This window comes from Megalobrama amblycephala, linkage group LG10 (genome assembly GCF_018812025.1).
Source record: "Megalobrama amblycephala isolate DHTTF-2021 linkage group LG10, ASM1881202v1, whole genome shotgun sequence".
NCBI lineage: Eukaryota > Metazoa > Chordata > Actinopteri > Cypriniformes > Xenocyprididae > Megalobrama > Megalobrama amblycephala.
The window spans coordinates 7,349,252-7,369,809 of NC_063053.1; the positions used below are offsets into that span (position 1 = coordinate 7,349,252).

General features: G+C 37.7%; 2 protein-coding genes across 3 annotated transcripts in view; one reads left to right on the forward strand and one right to left on the reverse strand.

Moving 5' to 3' along the window:
* The first annotated feature begins 1,695 nt into the window (after positions 1 to 1,695).
* mat1a (methionine adenosyltransferase I, alpha) lies at positions 1,696 to 10,814 on the forward strand. Of its 2 annotated transcripts, XM_048204240.1 has the most exons (9): positions 1,699 to 2,036; positions 3,294 to 3,371; positions 3,651 to 3,773; positions 3,860 to 3,972; positions 4,059 to 4,202; positions 4,707 to 4,925; positions 6,749 to 6,931; positions 7,117 to 7,250; positions 8,204 to 10,814. In XM_048204240.1, the coding sequence occupies exons 1-9, from the start codon at positions 1,961 to 1,963 to the stop codon at positions 8,304 to 8,306; spliced, it is 1,173 nt and encodes a 390-aa protein (XP_048060197.1). In that variant the 5' UTR covers positions 1,699 to 1,960; the 3' UTR covers positions 8,307 to 10,814. The 2 variants fall into 2 exon arrangements, with proteins under 2 accessions (XP_048060198.1, XP_048060197.1); XM_048204241.1 differs by lacking the exon at positions 8,204 to 10,814 and having other exon boundaries at positions 1,696 to 2,036; positions 7,117 to 7,254.
* A 4,122-nt stretch (positions 10,815 to 14,936) lies between these two features.
* The window catches only part of zgc:154058 (Transmembrane protein 150A-like), a 46,710-nt gene continuing 41,088 nt past the window's right edge, over positions 14,937 to 20,558 (reverse strand). Inside the window, exons 7-8 of the mRNA XM_048204246.1 lie at positions 20,343 to 20,520; positions 14,937 to 18,320 (exon numbers count right to left, since the gene is read on the reverse strand). Of these exons, the coding sequence (XP_048060203.1) occupies positions 18,076 to 18,320; positions 20,343 to 20,520 (423 nt within the window). The 3' untranslated portion in view covers positions 14,937 to 18,075. The remainder of the gene's footprint in view (positions 18,321 to 20,342; positions 20,521 to 20,558) is intronic.

A 20,558-nucleotide genomic window follows, 5' to 3' on the forward strand; every position in this document is an offset into this window, starting at 1 on the left:
ACTTTTAAAATAGCTCATTTATAGCTCCGCTTGCATCTGTTAAATTATCTAATCCTGTTTGGTCAAGTTTGTTTTCAGACAAGATTGTTGGACCATTGCTGAACAGCTACCCCACATCTACTCACAGCTGAAGGATCATAGTCCATGAAGTGTGGTCTCACGTGCTCACCTGTTTGTCCATGTGTAGTTTACATGACATGAGCAATCAATGCTTCTGTTTAAGGTTTAAGGAAAAATAAGTGTTTTTTTTTTAACAATTAATCATTTCATGGTTTAATAATAATGATTAAAAATTATATTCTTTAATTGTTCAATATAACTGGTGAAAAAAAAATGTCAATGGATTTAATGATCTGATTTTTCTCTCAAGAGTTCATCTCATATGCCACATGTCTCAAGTTGAGAGTTCAACAACAAATTGACTTTTGTCTCACCATCTCACTTTGTTGACTTATTTGTTCACTCGAAAATTCTATATTATAATGTTTATTTTAAACAAATCTATTCAAAGACAAGCATCAGTACATTCATTCAGCATATAAGCAATCCAAGTTTCAGCTAGTTCAATAAAGTATAGGCCATTCGTATAGGTTCCTATAGATTTTATTTGTCTTTCTGCTCAAACACAAATGTTGTTGGTTTAACCCCATATAGGGTTGTCTAAAGAACTGGAAAGTAACTAAGATCACAATCCTGCCTTGTCACTATATTGTGCCTTTGACAGCAAGGCATGGGATTATATTAGGGAAGGGCCCTGCAATTACAGTACTAAAACCTTTGTAAGCATCTACTAAATGATAATAAACTATTAACTATTAAACCTGTCTTTATCAGCCATTATCCTTATGTATTACAGCAAGCATTTGAGAATGAAACATCCATCAAAAAACTAAAACACATCCCAGATCAAAGAATGAAGCAGCTAAATAAAATATATAGAGAAAAATGTTCACATTTATTTTGCAATATTTGGATCCAGTTGATTTGACATTTTGAGTCTTGGTCACATCCTATCTTGACCCATATTACTGCAGCATGAGGTTTGCTGAAGTTTTTAAAGGGGACTTTTATTTTAGAATCTAAAACTGACAGAAGAACAATAACAATAAAAATATACATATTAAATCCAAACCTAGAAGATGACAAAGACGTTAGACATTATAAGCACTGTCTGAGCAGACAGTTCAAAATTTAACAAATTTCACCACAACATGTCTTGGAACTGATCTTGATTGTTATATGTTTAACCACAATGTTTTTAAAAGGGGTTTGCAATGCATTTATTACACAACCATGAATTACATTTTTTGCCAATCACATGTCCTTTTCAATGAGAGGAGTGTTGTATCATCCAATCACACCTGCAGACTTCACCACACCTCTTCAGATCTGATATCAATTGTCATAAGTTCTCCGCAAAGTTCGTAAATCACCCTCAGGTCGATTTGTAAGCCCTGATACGGATTAGAAGAAAGATATAAGGATGGTTTCTAACACGCAACTGCCCACTGTGTCCATTGACAGCAGCAGTCCTCCCACCCCCCAAAAAACCTTCCCATGCCAGAGCGGAGCGCACAAGGGGTTAACAGAGAGTTTCTGAAAGTTTGAATCTCCTCCCCCCAAACAACACCCCCTGGAATGGTCTGCCCCACTCGTTCACATGACACGTGTGTGTATGTGTGTATGTTTGTGAGTGAGAGAGTGAGTAAAGCTTAGTGTGTGTGTTTTCTTTCTGCCATATATAGGGGCAAACTTGCTTCGAGACGAGCTTGTGTGTTATATAGTCTGATCTATCAGCAAACCTCTCTTTCTTTCAGTCTTTCTTTCTTCTATACCCTCAGGACTATAAGGAGGTCTGCATACTTGGCCTGCTTCTGCCACAGTTGGAGGAAAATTATTGAACCTTTGATAGATTATTTTGTCCTGTTGATTTTGAAGATCTGTTCAGTTGCTGGCAAACATGGAAGGACTGAATGACGTTCATGATGACGGATCCTTCATGTTCACCTCAGAGTCGGTGGGAGAAGGCCATCCAGGTGATTTTCAATCTTTCCCTGAACTTTTATGTTGTAGTATGAACTGTTGCACTGTTTAATGATTCAGTATGTGTGTACTTGCATGGAGAAAAAGCCTAAAGACATGCACCTATAGACTAATTCACCTGCCTCGACAAGTCATTGGAGCACATACTGTAGAAGTGGTAAGCTGGTTAAGTAACCCTTCTGGTTAAGCAATAGTTCAATAGGGTTCATTCATTACTTTTAGTAACAATACTTTCACAGTACCATGTGCTCAGCAGGTATTTCATTGAGTGAAAGTGTAGTAGACAAAAATAGTCAATTCGGGGTCATGACTTTTTTTACCGGAGGTGTTAAATTACAGCATATCACTGGGAGGATTTTCTCAGTTACTTATTTACCATGCAGTTTATTTAATAATGAACTTACTGATGCAATGAATGATTTGATTTTCACACCATCCCATGGCTGTCTATGGATGGCAGTCAATCATTGGTGCACCTGTATACCAACAGATTTTGCATTCGTTTTTTTTTTTTTGGTCTTGTGTGGGAATTTGCCAGACCTCACATTTCTTATCAACCATATTGCGGTTCTCCCATGTCATGATACAAGGCCAAAGTGCTATAGACAGTCTCGTATGCTGCACTCCTAATGTCAGATGTCAAGTATGCTTTCCCAATATTACAAAGCTGCTTTACAGAAAACCTAATTACTCTTAATGACGTTTAATGATTCTAAGTGCATAATCTCATCTAGTCTGGTTCCTCCTAGACAGATTTTGCAACACTGCAAACTAACCTGTCTGGTTCACTTGAACAAATTTTGAGTCTTGCTAAACATCTCCCATCAGCACATATTTCAGCAGATCGATCAATAGGTGCACATGTGCAAGACAATCGATTCCATAATGTTCCAGACTGAAGCGATCTCATAGATTTGACTTGTTTTTCTCGTATTATCACCTGAGATGTTGTTTTTGACAGTGTAGTTTCTGATGTAACTCACCTAAGCTGTTGCCTCAGCTAGCAGCCCAAATATAGACTGAGTGAATGATTCTGAAAGGAGAGGACCACTGGTATTGTCCTCCAGCTGCTCAGCTGTGGTTTTGCTTTGTTGGGGTTCCTGTGTCCCATAGAGAGTCTTGCTATAGGAGAGACATTAAAAATGTCTTAAACTGAAACTTTCTGGAGTTCTAACACTAAGCATACACTTGAACCTTAATCTGAGCCATTACATAACTTTGTTTTTATAATAGAGTGATTTTGTTAATAGATAAAATATGTGACCAAATCAGTGACGCAGTTCTTGACGCACACTTGAAGCAGGACCCGGATGCTAAAGTGGCCTGTGGTGAGTGAACTTTTTAATCACAAACAAAATAAACTTTCTGTATAAACACGACTATCAAAATATTCTTTGAAAGTTCATAGTCCAACAGTTGGTCACTTATCTTGCCTCTTGTTTGGTTATAGAGTGACCATTTTTTTGTACTCTTTCTATCCGTAAAGTTTAACGGCATTTAAATGGATAACATCCCCATGTTCAAATTCAAGCTAGCAATAAATTATACATTGGCAATTTCCCTTCATCGTGAGTTGTTTAACTAATTAAGATTGCTTTAATCATCAGAGACTGTTTGTAAGACTGGCATGGTACTTCTCTGCGGTGAGATCACATCTCGCGCCAACGTGGACTACCAGAAAATTGTGCGGGACACCATTAAACACATTGGTTATGACAACTCCGAAAAAGGTCAGCATCAATATTTTGATCATTATTGGTACTTTAGATCTTTACTAACTCATCCACCAATTTTTATCCCTCTTCCTTCTGTTAAGGTTTTGACTATAAAACCTGCAATGTTCTGGTGGCTCTCGAGCAGCAGTCTCCTGATATAGCGCAGGGCGTCCATGTTGACAGACATGAGGAAGATATTGGGGCTGGAGACCAGGTCCGAACACAACGGAAGTGTAAAAATGTGTTTGAGAACATCATTTGTGATAAACATCTTCATATTGCGTTTCCGTTGTGTTTTAGGGGCTCATGTTTGGCTATGCCACTGATGAGACGGAGGAGTGCATGCCGCTCACCATTGTCCTCGCTCACAAACTCAACGCTAAAATGGCTGAGCTACGGCGGGATGGCACCATCCCATGGCTCCGCCCAGACTCAAAAACTCAGGTCAGCAATATTACAGTAAAATGTTTAGTCCTTTCTGCACACTTACAATTGCAAGTTGATAAAATTGTGAGTCTTCAGAGCTACAATGTGCAGGTTCAGAGCCCCTGACTGACATTGACCATGCTATCTTATCAGCCGAGTGTTCATTGAACCAGTACATTGGCCAATAGGTGTGACGGCTGTTGAGCAAGATAGTGACCATGAGGCGGTCTCTTTTAACGCTTGAAAGAAAATGACCCCCAGCATGACATCCAGGGCCCCCGATCCTTACTTTTCCCAGTGGGGCAGAGGACACGGCTGTGCACCCGTCAATCTCAGGAGCATGCCAGCAACTCAAGCTGGGCAACACTCAGGAAGCTGAAACCTCTGGTCTATTTTAGAGTTCTGCCATTTTCAGACCATCCAGCAGGAAATGTCCAAAGTTCTTCACATTCCTTATGTTGTACATGTCAGTTGAAACGATGACTTCAGATGTGTTCCTTTATATGTTTTCCACAACTTCAGGTCACTGTGCACTACAAGCAGGAGAATGGCGCTGTGATTCCTTTGCGTGTCCACACAGTGGTCATCTCCGTCCAACATGACGACTACATTTCACTGGAGGAGCAGAAGCGTATTTTGAAGGAGAAGGTCATCAAAGCTGTGGTGCCAGCAAAATATATCGACGACAAGACCGTCTACCATCTGCAGCCGAGTGGGCGATTTGTCATCGGAGGGCCTCAGGTGAGGCCCTTCTGTCTTTCTATGGTTTAATATGCTGTGTGTATAATGCACTTTTAAAGGATTAATTCATTTAAAATTAAAATTCAGTGATTTTTTATTTACCCTCATGCCGTTTCAAACCTTAGAATTTTTAGAAGAATCTTTAAGCAGCTCTTGTCTTGCAACAATAGATCATTATATAAAAACACCAAAAAAAAAATCATCATAAAAGTACTCAGTATTACTCGTGCACTATATTCCAAGTCTTCTGAAGCAATATGATAGATTTGTGTGAGGAACAGGCTGAATTTAAATCATTATTCATTAAAAATATTCACCTACTATATGTCAAAGCTGTCGTATCACTGTCATTGACACTAAAACGGCACTGGTTCTCACATTTGTTGTAGCCAAACATTGTGCGCCATTTTGAATCTGGGCACAAGTGCAGACTAGACTCGAGCTTCAGTAGAAGTGAAGTATGGAAGCTTGTTTCTGCTACTTTTTTTTTTTTTTTTTTTTTAAAGGTAATTTAAACTTTTCATCTCACAATTTGGACTTTTTTTCTCACAATTGCGAGTTTACAGAATTGCAGGATATAAACTCGCAATTGTGAGGAAAAAAGTCAGAATTGTGGGATATAAACTCGCAATCGCAAGTTATAAAGTCAGAATTGTAAGATATAAACTCACAGTTGAGAGAAAAAAGTCAGATTTGTGGGATATAAACTCACAGGTGCAAGTTATAAAGTCAGAATTGCGAGATATAAAATTGCAATTGTGAGAAAAAAGTCTGAATTGCGAGATATAAACTGGCAATTGAGAGAAAAAAGTCTGAATTGTAGGATATAAACTCGCAATTGAGAGAAAAAAGTCTGAATTGTAGGATATAAACTCGCAATTGAGAGAAAAAAGTCTGAATTGTAGGATATAAACTCACAATTGAGAGAAAAAAGTCTGAATTGTGGGATATAAACTCGCAACTGCAAGTTATAAAGTCAGAATTGCAAGATATAAACTCGCAATTGAGAGAAAAAAGTCAGAATTGTGGGATATAAAGTCGCAATTGCAAGTTATAAAGTCAGAATTGCAAGATATAAAATTGCAGTTGTGAGAAAGTCTGAATTGCGAGATATAAACTCACAATTGAGAGAAAAAAGTCTGAATTGTGGGATATAAACTCGCAATTGAGAGAAAAAAGTCTGAATTGTGGGATATAAACTCGCAATTGCAAGTTATAAAGTCAGAATTGCGAGATATAAAATTGCAATTGTGAGAAAAACGTGAATTGTGAGATACAAACTCGCAATTGAGAGAAAAAAGTCAGAATTGCAAGATATAAATTCGCAATTGAGAGAAAAAAGTCAGATTTGTGGGATATAAACTCACAGTTGCAAGTTATAAAGTCAGAATTGCGAGATATAAAATTGCAATTGTGAGAAAAAAGTCTGAATTGCGAGATATAAACTCACAATTGAGAGAAAAAAGTCTGAATTGCGAGATATAAACTCGCAATTGAGAGAAAAAAGTGAGAATTGCGGGATATAAACTCGCAATTGAGAGAAAAAAAAGAGTCAGAACTGCGAGTTTATATCTCGCAATTCTGACATTATAACTCACAAATTCTTACAAAAAAAAGACAGAATTGTGAGTTAAAAAGTTGCAATTATCTTTTAAATTGACTTATTCTGTGGCGGAAACAAGCTTTCAAGAGCTGTTCTATGATTCACATAATTCTCTCTCTTTTTTTCCTATGGAAAAAAAATAACTGCTAACTGGTTTGGAATGACATGAGGATCAGATATTAACTATTGCTTAAACCAAAACATAAACTTTGCTTTTCAGGGAGACGCTGGTGTTACAGGTAGGAAGATTATTGTGGACACATATGGTGGATGGGGGGCTCATGGTGGTGGAGCCTTCTCTGGAAAGGACTACACCAAGGTGGACCGCTCTGCTGCCTACGCTGCACGCTGGGTGGCTAAATCTCTGGTGAAGGCCAAACTGTGCAGAAGAGTTTTGGTTCAGGTGAGATGAAAGTGTAGACATCTTCAATAACATCTCACAAGAAAAAAAAAAATGAGGTTGTGTAAAAAAAAGTTGATCCAAGCAACTCGCCACAATATTGACCTATTTTATCTGATATGGATTGAAACTAGAATGGATGAGTTGGTGTCTGGAGCAGGGTCGTGAATAATTAATATGTTCTGTAGGTGTCTTATGCCATTGGAGTCGCCCACCCTCTTTCAATCTCCCTCTTCACCTACGGTTCATCGGAAAAAACAGAGAAGGAGTTGCTACACATCGTCAACAAGAACTTTGACCTCCGACCAGGTGTCATTGTTAGGTAAACAATTAATAAGATAATATGTTCTTATTGTGTTCTTCCACTTCATGAAACAAACACAACATTTTACTTTTTTAAAAACAAATATTTAAGTTCAGTACTTTGTGTGGGTGGGTTAAAATGGAGGCAAATGATTAACATTATTTAGTTTAGGAATTTAGTTCACTAAAATGATAGGGAATAAAGGGTTATTCTATGATATTATATTTGTCCATGAGTGATAAGTGCCATGTAATATTATATTCATTAAATATATAAAACATCATCTACTTTTAGTCGATAAAAATAACATTTTAGTTGATGAGAAAGTGCAAAATGAAACCAAATTTTAAAAAATGTATATTAATTTAAAAATATCAACATTTAACAAAAACAATATGTGGAAACTAAGCTCTTAAAATAACAGTATAATGCACACTATTGTAATACAATATTGTAAATTCTTCACAATTTAGTCATTTGTTGTGTTTTACTACATAGTTATAGAAAAATCATAGGCTATTCACAAGGTGACTTACACATTTTGACTAGCACATAACTTCAAGTTCAAGTTCACTTGTTCTTTCTTGCCATTTTTCAAGTTATATTCCTGTAATATATGATTAATATGTATAGGATGCTTTTGGGTGAGTTAATTAACCAACATTAAGATAAAAAAAAAAACAACAACTTAAAATCCTGCTCGATCTTTATTGTGAAATATATATAAAGCATGGCATTTCCCAATATTTCCTCCAGAGGGAGTAACGCTACTATCAATGCAGGCTACTCTAAGTGGCCGTACTACTTTATATTAAGTGACTCTTCATTCATTTTAATTCAATTCCACATGCAACTGTAGTATAATATTGAGTAAGCACTGCTGCACATAAATTAGGTACAGTTTTGGTTCAAGTAGGATTCAGGTGTCAGCTGTTTGGTGAAAAGTTAAATAATTTCATTTCCACTAACAGGGACCTGAACCTGAAGAGGCCAATCTACCAGAGCACCGCCTGCTACGGTCATTTTGGCCGATCAGAGTTCCCCTGGGAGATGGCCAAGAGTCTCAAGGTTTAAAGAGAGAGGCGTGCAAGCCCTACCTTCAGTCATTCAGTTGCTCGTTCCTTCTGTGCTCCTCTCCCAGCTGATTTTGGTTCTCCTCCGGCATATTCTATATTTCAGATTAGATGAATATACTGTAAATGTCATGAGAAATTAAATCCAGTCATTTTTTTAGAAGTCTGTTGAGAAAGGATCCCTCACCACATCAACACCCATGACAATCAATCATTCCTTAAAGCTGAATTGTGTCATATTTTCTTTGTGTTAAAATGCGTTTTCCTATCCGAGTTTGGCATATAGAGACAGTAATCAGTCAAAAAATGTAAATACTGTGGCTCATCTGTGGTGACATCAAAACATTACTCTTTTAGCAGCAACACTATGTTTCCACCCAAAGTTGTGAATTTAAAGGTGCCGTATGTAATTTTTTTGGACTGTGCTAAAGCATAAAAATACCATATTATGTTTGCAGAGATTTAGGAAACATGCTAAGTTCAAATACTTGTTTCTCCGAACAATTCTACAGCCAGTTATTCTATTTTGAAATTGCATTCAGTGTCAGCATGACTGTTTTTGTTTTGGTCTGTGTAATCCCACCCACTGCCAATTTACCCAATAGTATTTCGACAACCCGGGTTGCCAGTTGGTGGAAAACACAGCGTATTGCAGCCATGGGAAGCTAGCAAACGAACTGGGTCAGAGATCACACATTATATATGTATACATTAGCTGATCAACTTACAGTGTAAGGCTTTGACGCTTTCCATTGTCGATTACGCTCGTTCCTGTTGCATGTCTTCAATCTGGCAACCTGCGTGAGCGTTGAGTCTGATGAGGAGGGGGCAGAGGAAACAACTCTCCAATATTATTATTACATACTGCACTTTTAAATTGTGTGAAAAATTGGAAAATTGCATAAAACATCTGCGAATAAAGCACTTTTTCCATTCCATGTGTTTGAGAGAAAAAAATAATCACTTCCTGGGAAATTGGTGCAAAATATCTATATTAAAAAATAGAAGTTGCTGCACTTGGAGGGAAGCCACTGTGGCTCTTTTTTGAAAAACAATAAATTAGGGGCCGTTGACACAACACCATTTTCAACTAAAAACAGATTTTAAATTTTTTTTTTTTTTGCATTTTGGCAGTTAATTTACACAATAACTGTGTTTGGGTGGCCTGAAAATGCAAACTTTTGAAAACAGGATTCAAAGTACATGTTTTTGAAAGCCGTATCATTATTGTCTCAGAGTAAACTACAAAAATGCAAATTTGTGAAAGACATCACCAACTACTGGCCTGGCAGTATAATACAGCGTTTTGAATCGTTTTCACAGATCCGTATGAACAGGGATCGTTTTGACAACGTTGTCATAAAGTGAAAAACGCAAAGGAAACTTTTCCATTTTTAGTAACGTTACATCGTTGTCTTGTAATGTACCCTAACTTGAGCCTGAGACAAAACGTTATGCTATCTTGCATTCGGAAGTGAATTACTTAACCATTTTGATGACACTTTGTTTTCCATCAAAAACTAAAGTCACTTCTTTTTCAAAAACGATGTTTAAGAATGTTCAGACCTTATCATCCAAACAAACATACCTCTCCGCCATCTTTAAGATCACATGATCTGTTGAGGATTCGAGTGATTTATTCGGTAAATGTTTCCATTGTAGTTAACGCGCATGTCTTCTTATCGGGGAAAAAAATATCCGCCTCAGTTGAGCACATATGTTTTTTATGAACATTTTTAGCAGTTTATGCGCATATTGGCATTTCCATCCAGCGTTTTTTATGCAATGTTCCAAAATTCACATTATAATAGGTGGATGGAAACATAACTACTGCCTCAAGGCATGAGTTTTGGGCGGGATTAGGCCTATGTATTTTTCCGATCAATGGAAGACGGGGTGTTTTGGGAGGGGACACATTTCAGCTTTATATTTCAAAATTATTTAAATCATAATTTTTCAGTTTTTATGACATTTCTTTTTCTCTGTCTTGAGCTAAATGAACTATTTCATAGCTTTTTCATTGTGGCTGTAACCTGCTGTTGTGAGGACACATGAAATTGTGGACCATTACAAGCTTAGGCTTTTTACATGTTCTATGGTCTGAGAATCATATTTCCCTCATCATATACTCACAGTCTTAAAAGGGTCTAATTTGTGTGCCTTTTTCTTGCATCATAAGAACATTTGCTTTTTATGCTTTGACTGCATCATCTCATTATTGTTGGATAATGGCAGAGGGATATTAATATGAGAATATTGTTGTTTACATGTACAGATCCTGTGCTGGTCTTACATTGATTGTCACCACTGGAGAGTGAGCATGTGTATGTGTGTGTATGTACTTCAAATTATGTTGCACACTTGAGATGCGAAAGCCACTTTGTAATCTCATTTGTTCAACAGAGGCATTAATCCTCTTTTCTTTCAGATTTTTAGTGTTTGTCTTTAAGATTGAATTTAAGATCTGACATGTAAATAATTGTGAATAATTAAAGTGTGGAAAATTCTTCATATTTGTCCAGTGTCAGTATGGATGTCTTTGAACACAATGAATGACTAATTTATTGGCTGATATGCCAACCAATAATTTCATTATGTTGCACATTTAAGTTTATAATGCACAAGGAATACAGTATGTCACAGAAGTGAGTACACCCCTCACATTTTTTCTAAATATTTTATTATATCTTTTCATGTGACAACACTGAAGAAATTACACTTTGCTACAATGTAAAGTACAGCTTGTATAACAGTGTAAATTTGCTGTCCCCTCAAAGTAACTCTAAACCGCTGGCCACAAAAGTGAGTACACCCCTAAGTGAAAATGTTTAGCCATTTTCTCTCCCACTCTCTCATACTGGTCACTGGAAGTTCAACATGGCACCTCATGGCCAGGCCCGGTACTAGGCTTGCTTGACTGGGGGGGCAATCACAAATTTTGGTAGGGCAGCATTTTCTAGGCTAATATTCATAGCTAACTTTTTGTTTTTTTGATTCATCAAGAATCGTCTTGTGGCTAACAAATTATAGGCTATAGCCTAATTTGTACTGGCTATGTAGGCCATGTGAATTATTTATGGACATAATAAGGGGCGGAGCCAGACATTGTAAACATTCGGGGCTTAACCGAAATCTATATTTGTCCAATGACATTTTAATTCACTGACATGAAAGGAGCGTTTTTTGTAGTATTCTTGGTTAAAGTTCATAAAATGTACATTATATACCATCATCTAGGGGGGTCGGGGGCATGCCCCCCCGGTAAGAAATTTTTGTGTATTTTAAGGTTAAATGCATCAGTCTGGTGCACTTTGGAAGCTCAAAACTGAGAGCTTCAACCCATGTACAGAGTGCAAATGGAACAAAGAAACAGCATTGACTTGTACCTGGTCATGAAAGAGGGCTCAAACATCTTTTTATTTGTGATATAGAGTCTCAGTCTACATTGTATTTTCGGATGCACGCTTCTCTTTAAAACACGCAGCACAGAAACCTCAAACCTGAAAGATTCAGGGCTTTTGGAAAAACATTTGGGGTTCCAGCCCCCTTAGCCCACCCCTAGCGCCGCCCCTGGATATAATGTTCAAATTATTCATTGTTAACGAAATTACTGAGGAAATGTTCGCTGACAGCTATCTCAGCATGCAGAAAATATGTTCGGCTGATGCAGATGTGATCCTCATTGTGATATTTTTTTTAGGCTACTTGCTTGAAGATTAGGTGTACACTTGTTTTCGACGTGTTTTCTGATTAATGTTCGTTACTTCCCAGTTCGCATGTTTTTGGATTTTAAGTCCATTTTTGTGAGATTAAATATCATTATAAGCATAATATTCACTTTTTTTTTCTGTGATTAAAGTGGCCGATCCTTATTCAATAGATAAGACGTTTTTAATGTTTATGTAGGCTTATTCATTTTTATTGTTGGCTGCACATTTTTGGGGGGGCACAAGGAAATTCTGGGGGGGCAATGCCCCCCCTAGCCCCCCCCCAGCCCCCCCTAGACCCGGCCCTGCTCATGGCAAAGAACTCTCTGAGGATCTGAAAAAAAGAATTGTTGCTCTACATAAAGATGGCGTAGGCCAGTGGTTCCCAAACTGGGGTACGTGAGGTGATTTTGCTACAATGTAAAGTAGTGAGTGTACAGCTTGTATAACAGTGTAAATTTGCTGCCCCCTCAAAATAACTCAACACACAGCCATTAATGTCTAAACCGCTGGCCACAAAAGTGAGTACACCCTAAATGAAAATATCCAATTTGGGCCCAAAGTGTCAATATTTTGTGTGGCCACCATTATTTTCCAGCACTGCGTTAACCCTCTTGGGCATGGAGTTCACCAGAGCTTCACAGGATGCCACTGGAGTCCTCTTCCACTCCTCCATGACAACATCACGGAGCTGGTGGATGTTAGAGACCTTGCGCTCCTCCACCTTCCGTTTTAGGCTGCTGCACAGATGCTCAATAGGGTTTAGGTCTGGAGACATGCTTGGCCAGTCCATCACCTTTACCCTCAGCTTCTTTAGCAAGGCAGTGGTCGTCTTGGAGGTGTGTTTGGGGTCGTTATCATGTTGGAATACTGTCCTGCGGCCCAGTCTCCGAAGGGAGGGGATCATGCTCTGCTCATTCATGGTTCCCTCAATGAACTGTAGTTCCCCAGTGCCGGCAGCACTCATGCAGCCCCAGACCACGACACTCCCACCACCATGCTTGACTTTAGGCAAGACACACTTGTCTTTGTACTCCTCACCTGGTTGCTGACACACGCTTGACACCATCTGAACCAAATAAGTTTATCTTGGTCTCATCAGATCACAGGACATGGTTCCAGTAATGCTTGTCTTCAGCAAACTGTTTGCAAGCTTTTTTGTGCATCATCTTTAGAAGAGGCTTCCTTCTGGGACGACAGCCATGCAGACCAATTTGATGCAGTGTGCGGCATATGGTCTGAGCACTGACAGGCTGACCCCCCCCACCTCTTCAACCTCTGTAGCAATGCTGGCAGCACTCATACGTCTATTTCCCAAACACAACCTCTGGATATGATGCTGAGCATGTGCACACCACTTCTTTGGTTGACCATGACGAGGCCTGTTCTGAGTGGAACCTGTCCTGTTAAACCGCTGTGTGGTCTTGGCCAGAGTCTTGGTTTCAGAATCTTAGCAATCTTCTTATAGCCTACGCCAGTGGTTCCCAAACTTTTTAGAGTGGAGTACCCCCTGAAGGGATTACCATCCTTCTGCATACCCCCTGCAGTCACACCTTTACCATTAAGGGACAATATTTGCCCCCTAAATTGATTTTCCAGTGCAATTTTTTACCTTTATGAATAACTTTATAAAATAAATAATGTTTTAAATAAAAAAATGTTCAATAGAGAAATATGCAATGATGGTAAAACTAAGTAAAACTTTTAAATATTAAACTAAAACCACCAGTAGGTGGCAGCGAGTCACTGTTTTTATGAGTGAGTAACAAAGGAAGTGGCTGTGAATGAATCATTGAATCATTGACTCATGATTCGTTCAAAGCCGCAGACGTGTGTTGTAGTTCTGCTGTGGTTTTCGTTAGAGCTATTATTTTATTGCAAAATAGAGTAAATACTGACAGTATTGTGTTTAAAATGTACAGGTTTTTTTTTTTTTACATGTTGTATAATAATGTCACGTTTGCAGTCATGTGGATATTTGGGAACAATTGCATTCTTGCTCATCATTAAATACAAGAACTCACACAAGGTATGTTTTTGTATCAGAGAAAGTTTGAGTCTTAAATCAAAATTAATCCACTATCTGTGTCTATGTTTGTTCTTCATGCAAGTAAGTGCTAAATCCCCACTTTTACAAAGATGCATTGTTGAGAACGGCAGTAATATAGTGCGATTTAAGGCAGCAGACTGCACGCAATCTATCATATGCATGCTGCTTGTGTGGATAGTATACAGTCATTTTTGACTGCAAATGATGAGGTAATTTAATTAAATGTACTGGATTCACGGCATTTTGGCAGTTAGAAATACATGCTCGATTTTAATGTAGAATTAAATGAACTACTCAGCATTTTGTTCGCGTACCCCCTTTTGTCACCTCACGTACCCCAGTTTGGGAACCACTGGCCTACACCATTTTTATGTAGAGCAACAATTCTTTTTTTCAGATCCTCAGAGGGTTCTTTGCCATGAGGTGCCATGTTGAACTTCCAGTGACCAGTATGAGAGAGTGAGAGCGATGACACCAAATTTAACACACCTGCTCCCCATTCACACCTGAGACCTTGTAACACTAACAAGTCACATGACACCGGGGAGAGAAAATAGCTAATTGGGCCCAGTTTGGACATTTTCACTTAGGGGTGTACTCACTTTTGTGGCCAGCGGTTTAGAGTTACTTTGAGGGGACAGCAAATTTACACTGTTATACAAGCTGTACACTCACTACTTTACATTGTAGCAAAGTGGCATTTCTTCAGTGTTGTCACATGAAAAGATATAATAAAATATTTACAAAAATGTGAGGGGTGTACTCCCTTCAATGAGATACTATGTTTCCTAGTATATACATATATGACCACTTGTCTGACATTGTCTACATGACTCAAGCAAAGTGCATTGCCCATTCACAAAGAAAATGAGAGTAATGCTTGATTCTGCTTTATTTCCATATATTTTAAGGCAAATTTACAGCACAATCAAACACATCCTGCCAAAACGCTAAACATTTATCCAATGAGTGAACCAATCTTTGGTTGAAACAAAGGCACATACTGTAAGGGTTTTTTGTCATTAAATGCTGATATGTGGCATCGTCTTGTTGAATGTAGACAGCAGGTTTGCAGGTTTAAGCAAACTAATAAATAAAACATGGAGGAACACGAGTCTAGGCAAAAGGCAACACAGAAAAGTATCTTTTTGAACCTTTTTAATGGAATTTTTCCTGTGGAAAACATTAACAAAAAAATCAGTTCATGTCTGTTAAGCTCCAAAACTTGTATGCCACATTCCAAGTCTTGTGAAGCCTTATGATATGTGAGGAACAACATGAAATTGAAATAATTATTCACAGAAAATCTTCCCTTATTCTGCATCACTCAATTCTCATTTAAAGGGGTGGTTGATTATGATTTCACTGTTGCTGTTTGAGCATAAACAACAACTGCAAAGTTACAATGCTCAAAGTTCAATGCAAAGGGAGATATTTTCTTTTAAAGAATTCTGTTTAAGGACTACAACAAATGGCTGGTAGGGACTACAATGAGCTTCTTCCCAGGTTAGTGACAACACTAACCCTAAAATTTACATAAACCCTGCCCCCAAGAACACGCGACAATGTGGGTGAGGCCATGATATTGAAATACAGTACGTAACACAAATGCAATAAAATGCAACAAAAGCAAGATGACAACATATAAGAGTAATTAAACTATACCTGTTCTATCTTCATGCAGCATATATTCTCTGGGTCTGTAGGCATCTTAACAGTTCCCACACAAGCGATTTATAGATTATCATGACAGAATCAATGATTAAGATACTTAACTCCACATCAGCTACATAAATTCATCAACTAACCGTTCAGAATTGTCCTGTTGCATTTTACATGTTGTCACTTCTTCTTGAGTCTCTCTATCATTGCCCAACTCCGATTTGAACATAAAAGGCTGAACAGTTTCTGACATTTTCAGTGAGTCTGCGTGAGGTAACTTTAATCGGAGCTGCTAATGTGAGCTCCTGAAACTCCGCCTTCTTCTTGAGAGCAGCAGCTCATTTGCATTTAAAGGGACACACAAAAACAAAGCGTTTTTGCTCACCCTCAAAAAGTGACAAATTTAACATGCTATAACAAATTATCTGTAGGGTATTTTGAGCTAAAACTTCACATACACACTCTGGGGACATTAGAGACTTATTTTACATGTACTTGTAAAAGTGGCATTATATGACCCCTTTAATGGCTCTGATGGAATGATGCATGATCATGGGATTTTTGATTTTGAATGCTGACGCAAATGAGATTTCATAGCTTTAGCAAATAGGGAAGATTAACAGTGAAATAACTTAAAATTCACCTGTTCTTTACACACATCAACTTGTATGGCTTCAGAAGACTTAAAATACACCAAATGAGCTATATGTGTAGAATAGAGCTGCATAATGAGTCTTCAAATTTCTTCTTTTGACTGCAGGGAAAATAAGTGCATGAGTCTATAGTGGATTTTCATTTTTGGAACTATTTCTTTAAGCAATATCAGAGATATTTCTGAGGTAATGGTTTAAATAAATTAAACCAAATGATTGGGTTAAACCAGTCCCCTTTACAAGATAATGGAATTGAAGCAAAATAAAGATCACTGGCTACATGAAAGAAAAAGCACTAAACAAGTAACTGAAACGGTAAAACTTTTACTCATATCGGGTTGATCAACGCAGTCTTGAACACAGAATGAAAATATGTGACAAGAGACAGATCTGAAATTCCTGAGCGTAGAGAATTAGTAAACTGAAATGACACAAAAGACGTTTTCAGGACGACACTGGTAGCATCAGATGGCATTGAGCATAAATATGGCTCTTATCCTGACAAATGAAATGACAATTCAACTCCCGTGATAATGATTAAGGAACAATTTTTTTTTTTTTTTGTTCATGCTGGTAGTATGAAAACATTTGACCAATGTAAACCAAGCTTCATCTGTGTTTTTTTTTTTTCCAAAACAAAAACAATTATGATCTTGCAGTCCTGCTGCATGTCATTTTGTCTCCAAAAACAACTAGCCATTAAAGGGCAGCTTCTGAGAAAACACTGTCTTTCATTACTAGACGTTTCCTTGTAACCATCTCCCACAAAACCTTAATCAACACATGACGATTCCACAGTGACAGAGAAAGGGAACCTTATGAACACACAGACTTCAATTACATTTGGTCACAATGTATAGCAATACTCATTGCTTCTAACATGACTTCTAGAATGGCACCAATTACTGGCGACTTAATTTGATAAGCTTATGCGCCTGTTTTTCAAAAGGTTTTTGCTGATCTCGTTCAGCTTAGCTGTTTATAGCTGTCAGCATAAACATTTGAAAAAATACATGCCTCATATACAAGGCAGTTTTCAGATGCTAAGTATGGCTATCGACATACAGCTCTATTAAATATCTGTATTTGGTTTTCAGTATAAGGCACGCTGGTAACGACAATCTCCCGAACAAGACGTTTCGGACAGCATATGGCGATTAAGGCAAAACGAAACACCTTGATCAGTTAACAGACAGCAGAGATATGCTAGAATAAAATATATGATTTAAACATCTCTGCCTTTGAAAACAACTAAAGGCACAGAGAACATCAGCATTTTTGGATTCATCGTCTTGCAAAGTCTGGTATTGGCACAATAACTTTTGTTTTGAGGCACCATGTTAAAATGCTTTCTCGGTTTAGTTCGGTTTGCTGCGTTATTGATGTAGCGTTCCTCTGCTTTCATCAATGGATGCAGATAGTTTAGCCAACTAGCAGTTCTTTTATCCAAGTTCTAGATCTAATGGAAACTCCAACACATCCAGGCAATGAACTTTGTTTTTCCCAGCATGGAAGCTGTTGGATTCAAAAGGTCCCCAGAGAGTGAAGAAGTCTCTCAAAAATGTGCAAAATCTGAGCTGGATTCTTTGGCAAAATTAAGCCAGGTTGTTTGAGAGCCAGGTCCGGTTTTTGTTCCTTTCCCTCTGCAGTTGTAGTGTTTTTTTTTTTTTATTTCTGGCATTGAGAGAGACACTAAAGCTACAGTATAGAAAGGCTCTCAGGCTGGTGCTGACTGGATCCACCAAGAGACTCCATTTTGTGGTCTCGGCTTGCAGACTGTAGCGATTGCCCTCGGGCCAGCACCATCATCGTGTCACTAGATATCCCAGCGAATTCAAAAGCGAATGTCCCGTAGAACAGCATAATAATCACACAGAAGACCCATTCGAAAATGGCTGATGCATGTTGCAGGACAAAACTTTCCTGGACAAAAAACACCCCGCCTGAGGAAAGTTTCGTCAAGGAATCATAGTGAACACTGTAAACTCATGCTCGGGCCTGTCTGCATTACAGAAAACATGCATGAACTCAATGACTGAGAAAGAAAAGCAGAGCAAAACCTAAAACATTACAATATGATATTCAAACAAACATTCTAGGAATATGTGAGATCTAAGAATATTGCAACAATACTTCTGACCAATGAAAAAAAATCACAGATAGTGTGGGGAAATTGTTAAATTATTAAATTACTTCACATTGCAGATTTGCAGTGTTTGCATTTTATTTTGCATTTTAATGCATATTAAAAAAAAAATCTAGAATCAGTGTTTGGTTAAAAAAAAAAAAAAAAAAAAAAAAAAAAAAAAGAGAAAACACAAAAAATAAGCAAAGTTAAAAAAGAATGTGACTGATTTTTTCCCCAAAAGTTCTATAGATATTTCAATATTATCATTATTGTGAATTTGTGTAGTGAAAATGGCAACACTCTACAATAAGGTTTCATTTGTTAAATGATTAGTTCACTTTCAAATGAAAATTACCCAAAGCTTTACTCACCCTCATACCATCCTATGTGTATGACTTTGTTCTTTCTGATGAACACAATCGGAGAAATATTAATAAATATCCTGACGCATCTGAGCTTTATAATGGCAGTAAGCATTACCAAACAAGTATGAGCTGAAGAAAGTGTCTCCATCCACATCCGTCCATCATAAACATACTCCACACGGCTCTGGGGGGTTAATAAAGGCTTTCTGAAGGGAAGCGATGTGTTTGTATAATAAAAATATCCATATTTAAACAAGTTATGAAGTCAAATATCTAGCTTCCAGCAGACCGCCTTCCATATTCTACTCACAAAGAAAGTGTAAAACTCTCGCAGTTCAAAAAGCTTATGCTACGTCCTACGCCTTCCCTATTCAACTTACGGAAAAAGCTTAACTGACGCGACGCTAGTTTACACTTTCTTTGTAACTTGAATATGGAAGGCTTCATAACTTGTTAAATGTGGATTTTTTTTTTTTTTTTACACAAACGCATTGTTTCGCTTCAGAAGGCCTTTATTAACCCCCCGGAGCCGTGTGGAATATGTTTATGATGGATGGATGTGGATGGAAACACTTTCTTCAGCTCATACTCATTTGGTTAGGCATACTGCCATTATAAAGCATGGATGTGTCAGGATATTTATTAATATTTATCAGATTGTGTTCGTCAGAAACAAGAAAGTCATATACACCTAGGATGGCTTGCGGGTGAGTAGAGCTTGGGGTAATTTTCATCTGAAAATGAACTAATCCTTTAAAATTAGTTATCTATCTACATTAGTTAATATGAACTAATAACGAACAATACTTCTACAGTGTTTATTAATTTTAGCTAATAGTAATCTCAACATTTACTAATACACTTTTAAGATCAAATGTTGTATCTGTTAATATTTATTGCCCAGTGAACTAACATAAATATTTTTATTAAATATCTAGTTCAGTCATGAAACACTAGAGGGCGCAGCCTGATCGGATCCGCAAGCGACCACATCATTATCGCACGGCACAAGCTGATTGGCCTCTGCTGATCCTGCAGCCAATGAGATTGCTTGCTCAACATGTAATTAGTTTGGTTCACTGTTACAGAGTTCCTCTGAAACCCTCCACCTCCCCCAGCTCCACCTGTCTAGATCTGCTACAGGATTTATCTATGTCTGTCTATGCAGCAGCATATCTTACATGCTCACAGCAGAGTGTTTGTGTATCTATTAACAAGACCAAATACATTAACATTGAATAGTTTTAGCATGTTATTGAATATGGCAGAGAGTTGTCAAGATTGAAATAGCATTAACAAAAAGATAATAATTGCTGGAAAAATATATTGCTCATTATTAATTAATGTAAGTTAATGCATTAACTAATGTTAACAAATGAGTAAAGTGTTACCATGAAAATCTGATTGACAGCCCTAATACAAATATATAATATAATAATAACAATATGGATGATTGATACTGTAAAGGATACTAAGCACCAGGGCTACAAAGGCCAGCAGGGTCATAAAAAGGCGCAAATGACCCATATTATATTCTCCCTGAGTCTTCGCCAGGCGGTAGGTCAGCGCAGACTGCAGACACACAAACAGCATACTGGTAGGGAAGGCCACCCCTGCTCCAACATAGTGAAGAACCTTGGCGTTATCCACCTGTGAGAAACACAATGACAGGAAACAGTGAGCACTGA

Bases quoted from the DNA above. Each gene is read 5' to 3' on its own strand.
- mat1a (XM_048204240.1), top strand. From the start codon at position 1,961: ATGGAAGGACTGAATGACGTTCATGATGACGGATCCTTCATGTTCACC. The intron at 3,372-3,650 runs GTGAGTGAACTT...TTTAATCATCAG, and splicing joins GGATGCTAAAGTGGCCTGTG to AGACTGTTTGTAAGACTGGC. The intron at 4,203-4,706 runs GTCAGCAATATT...CCACAACTTCAG, and splicing joins GCCCAGACTCAAAAACTCAG to GTCACTGTGCACTACAAGCA.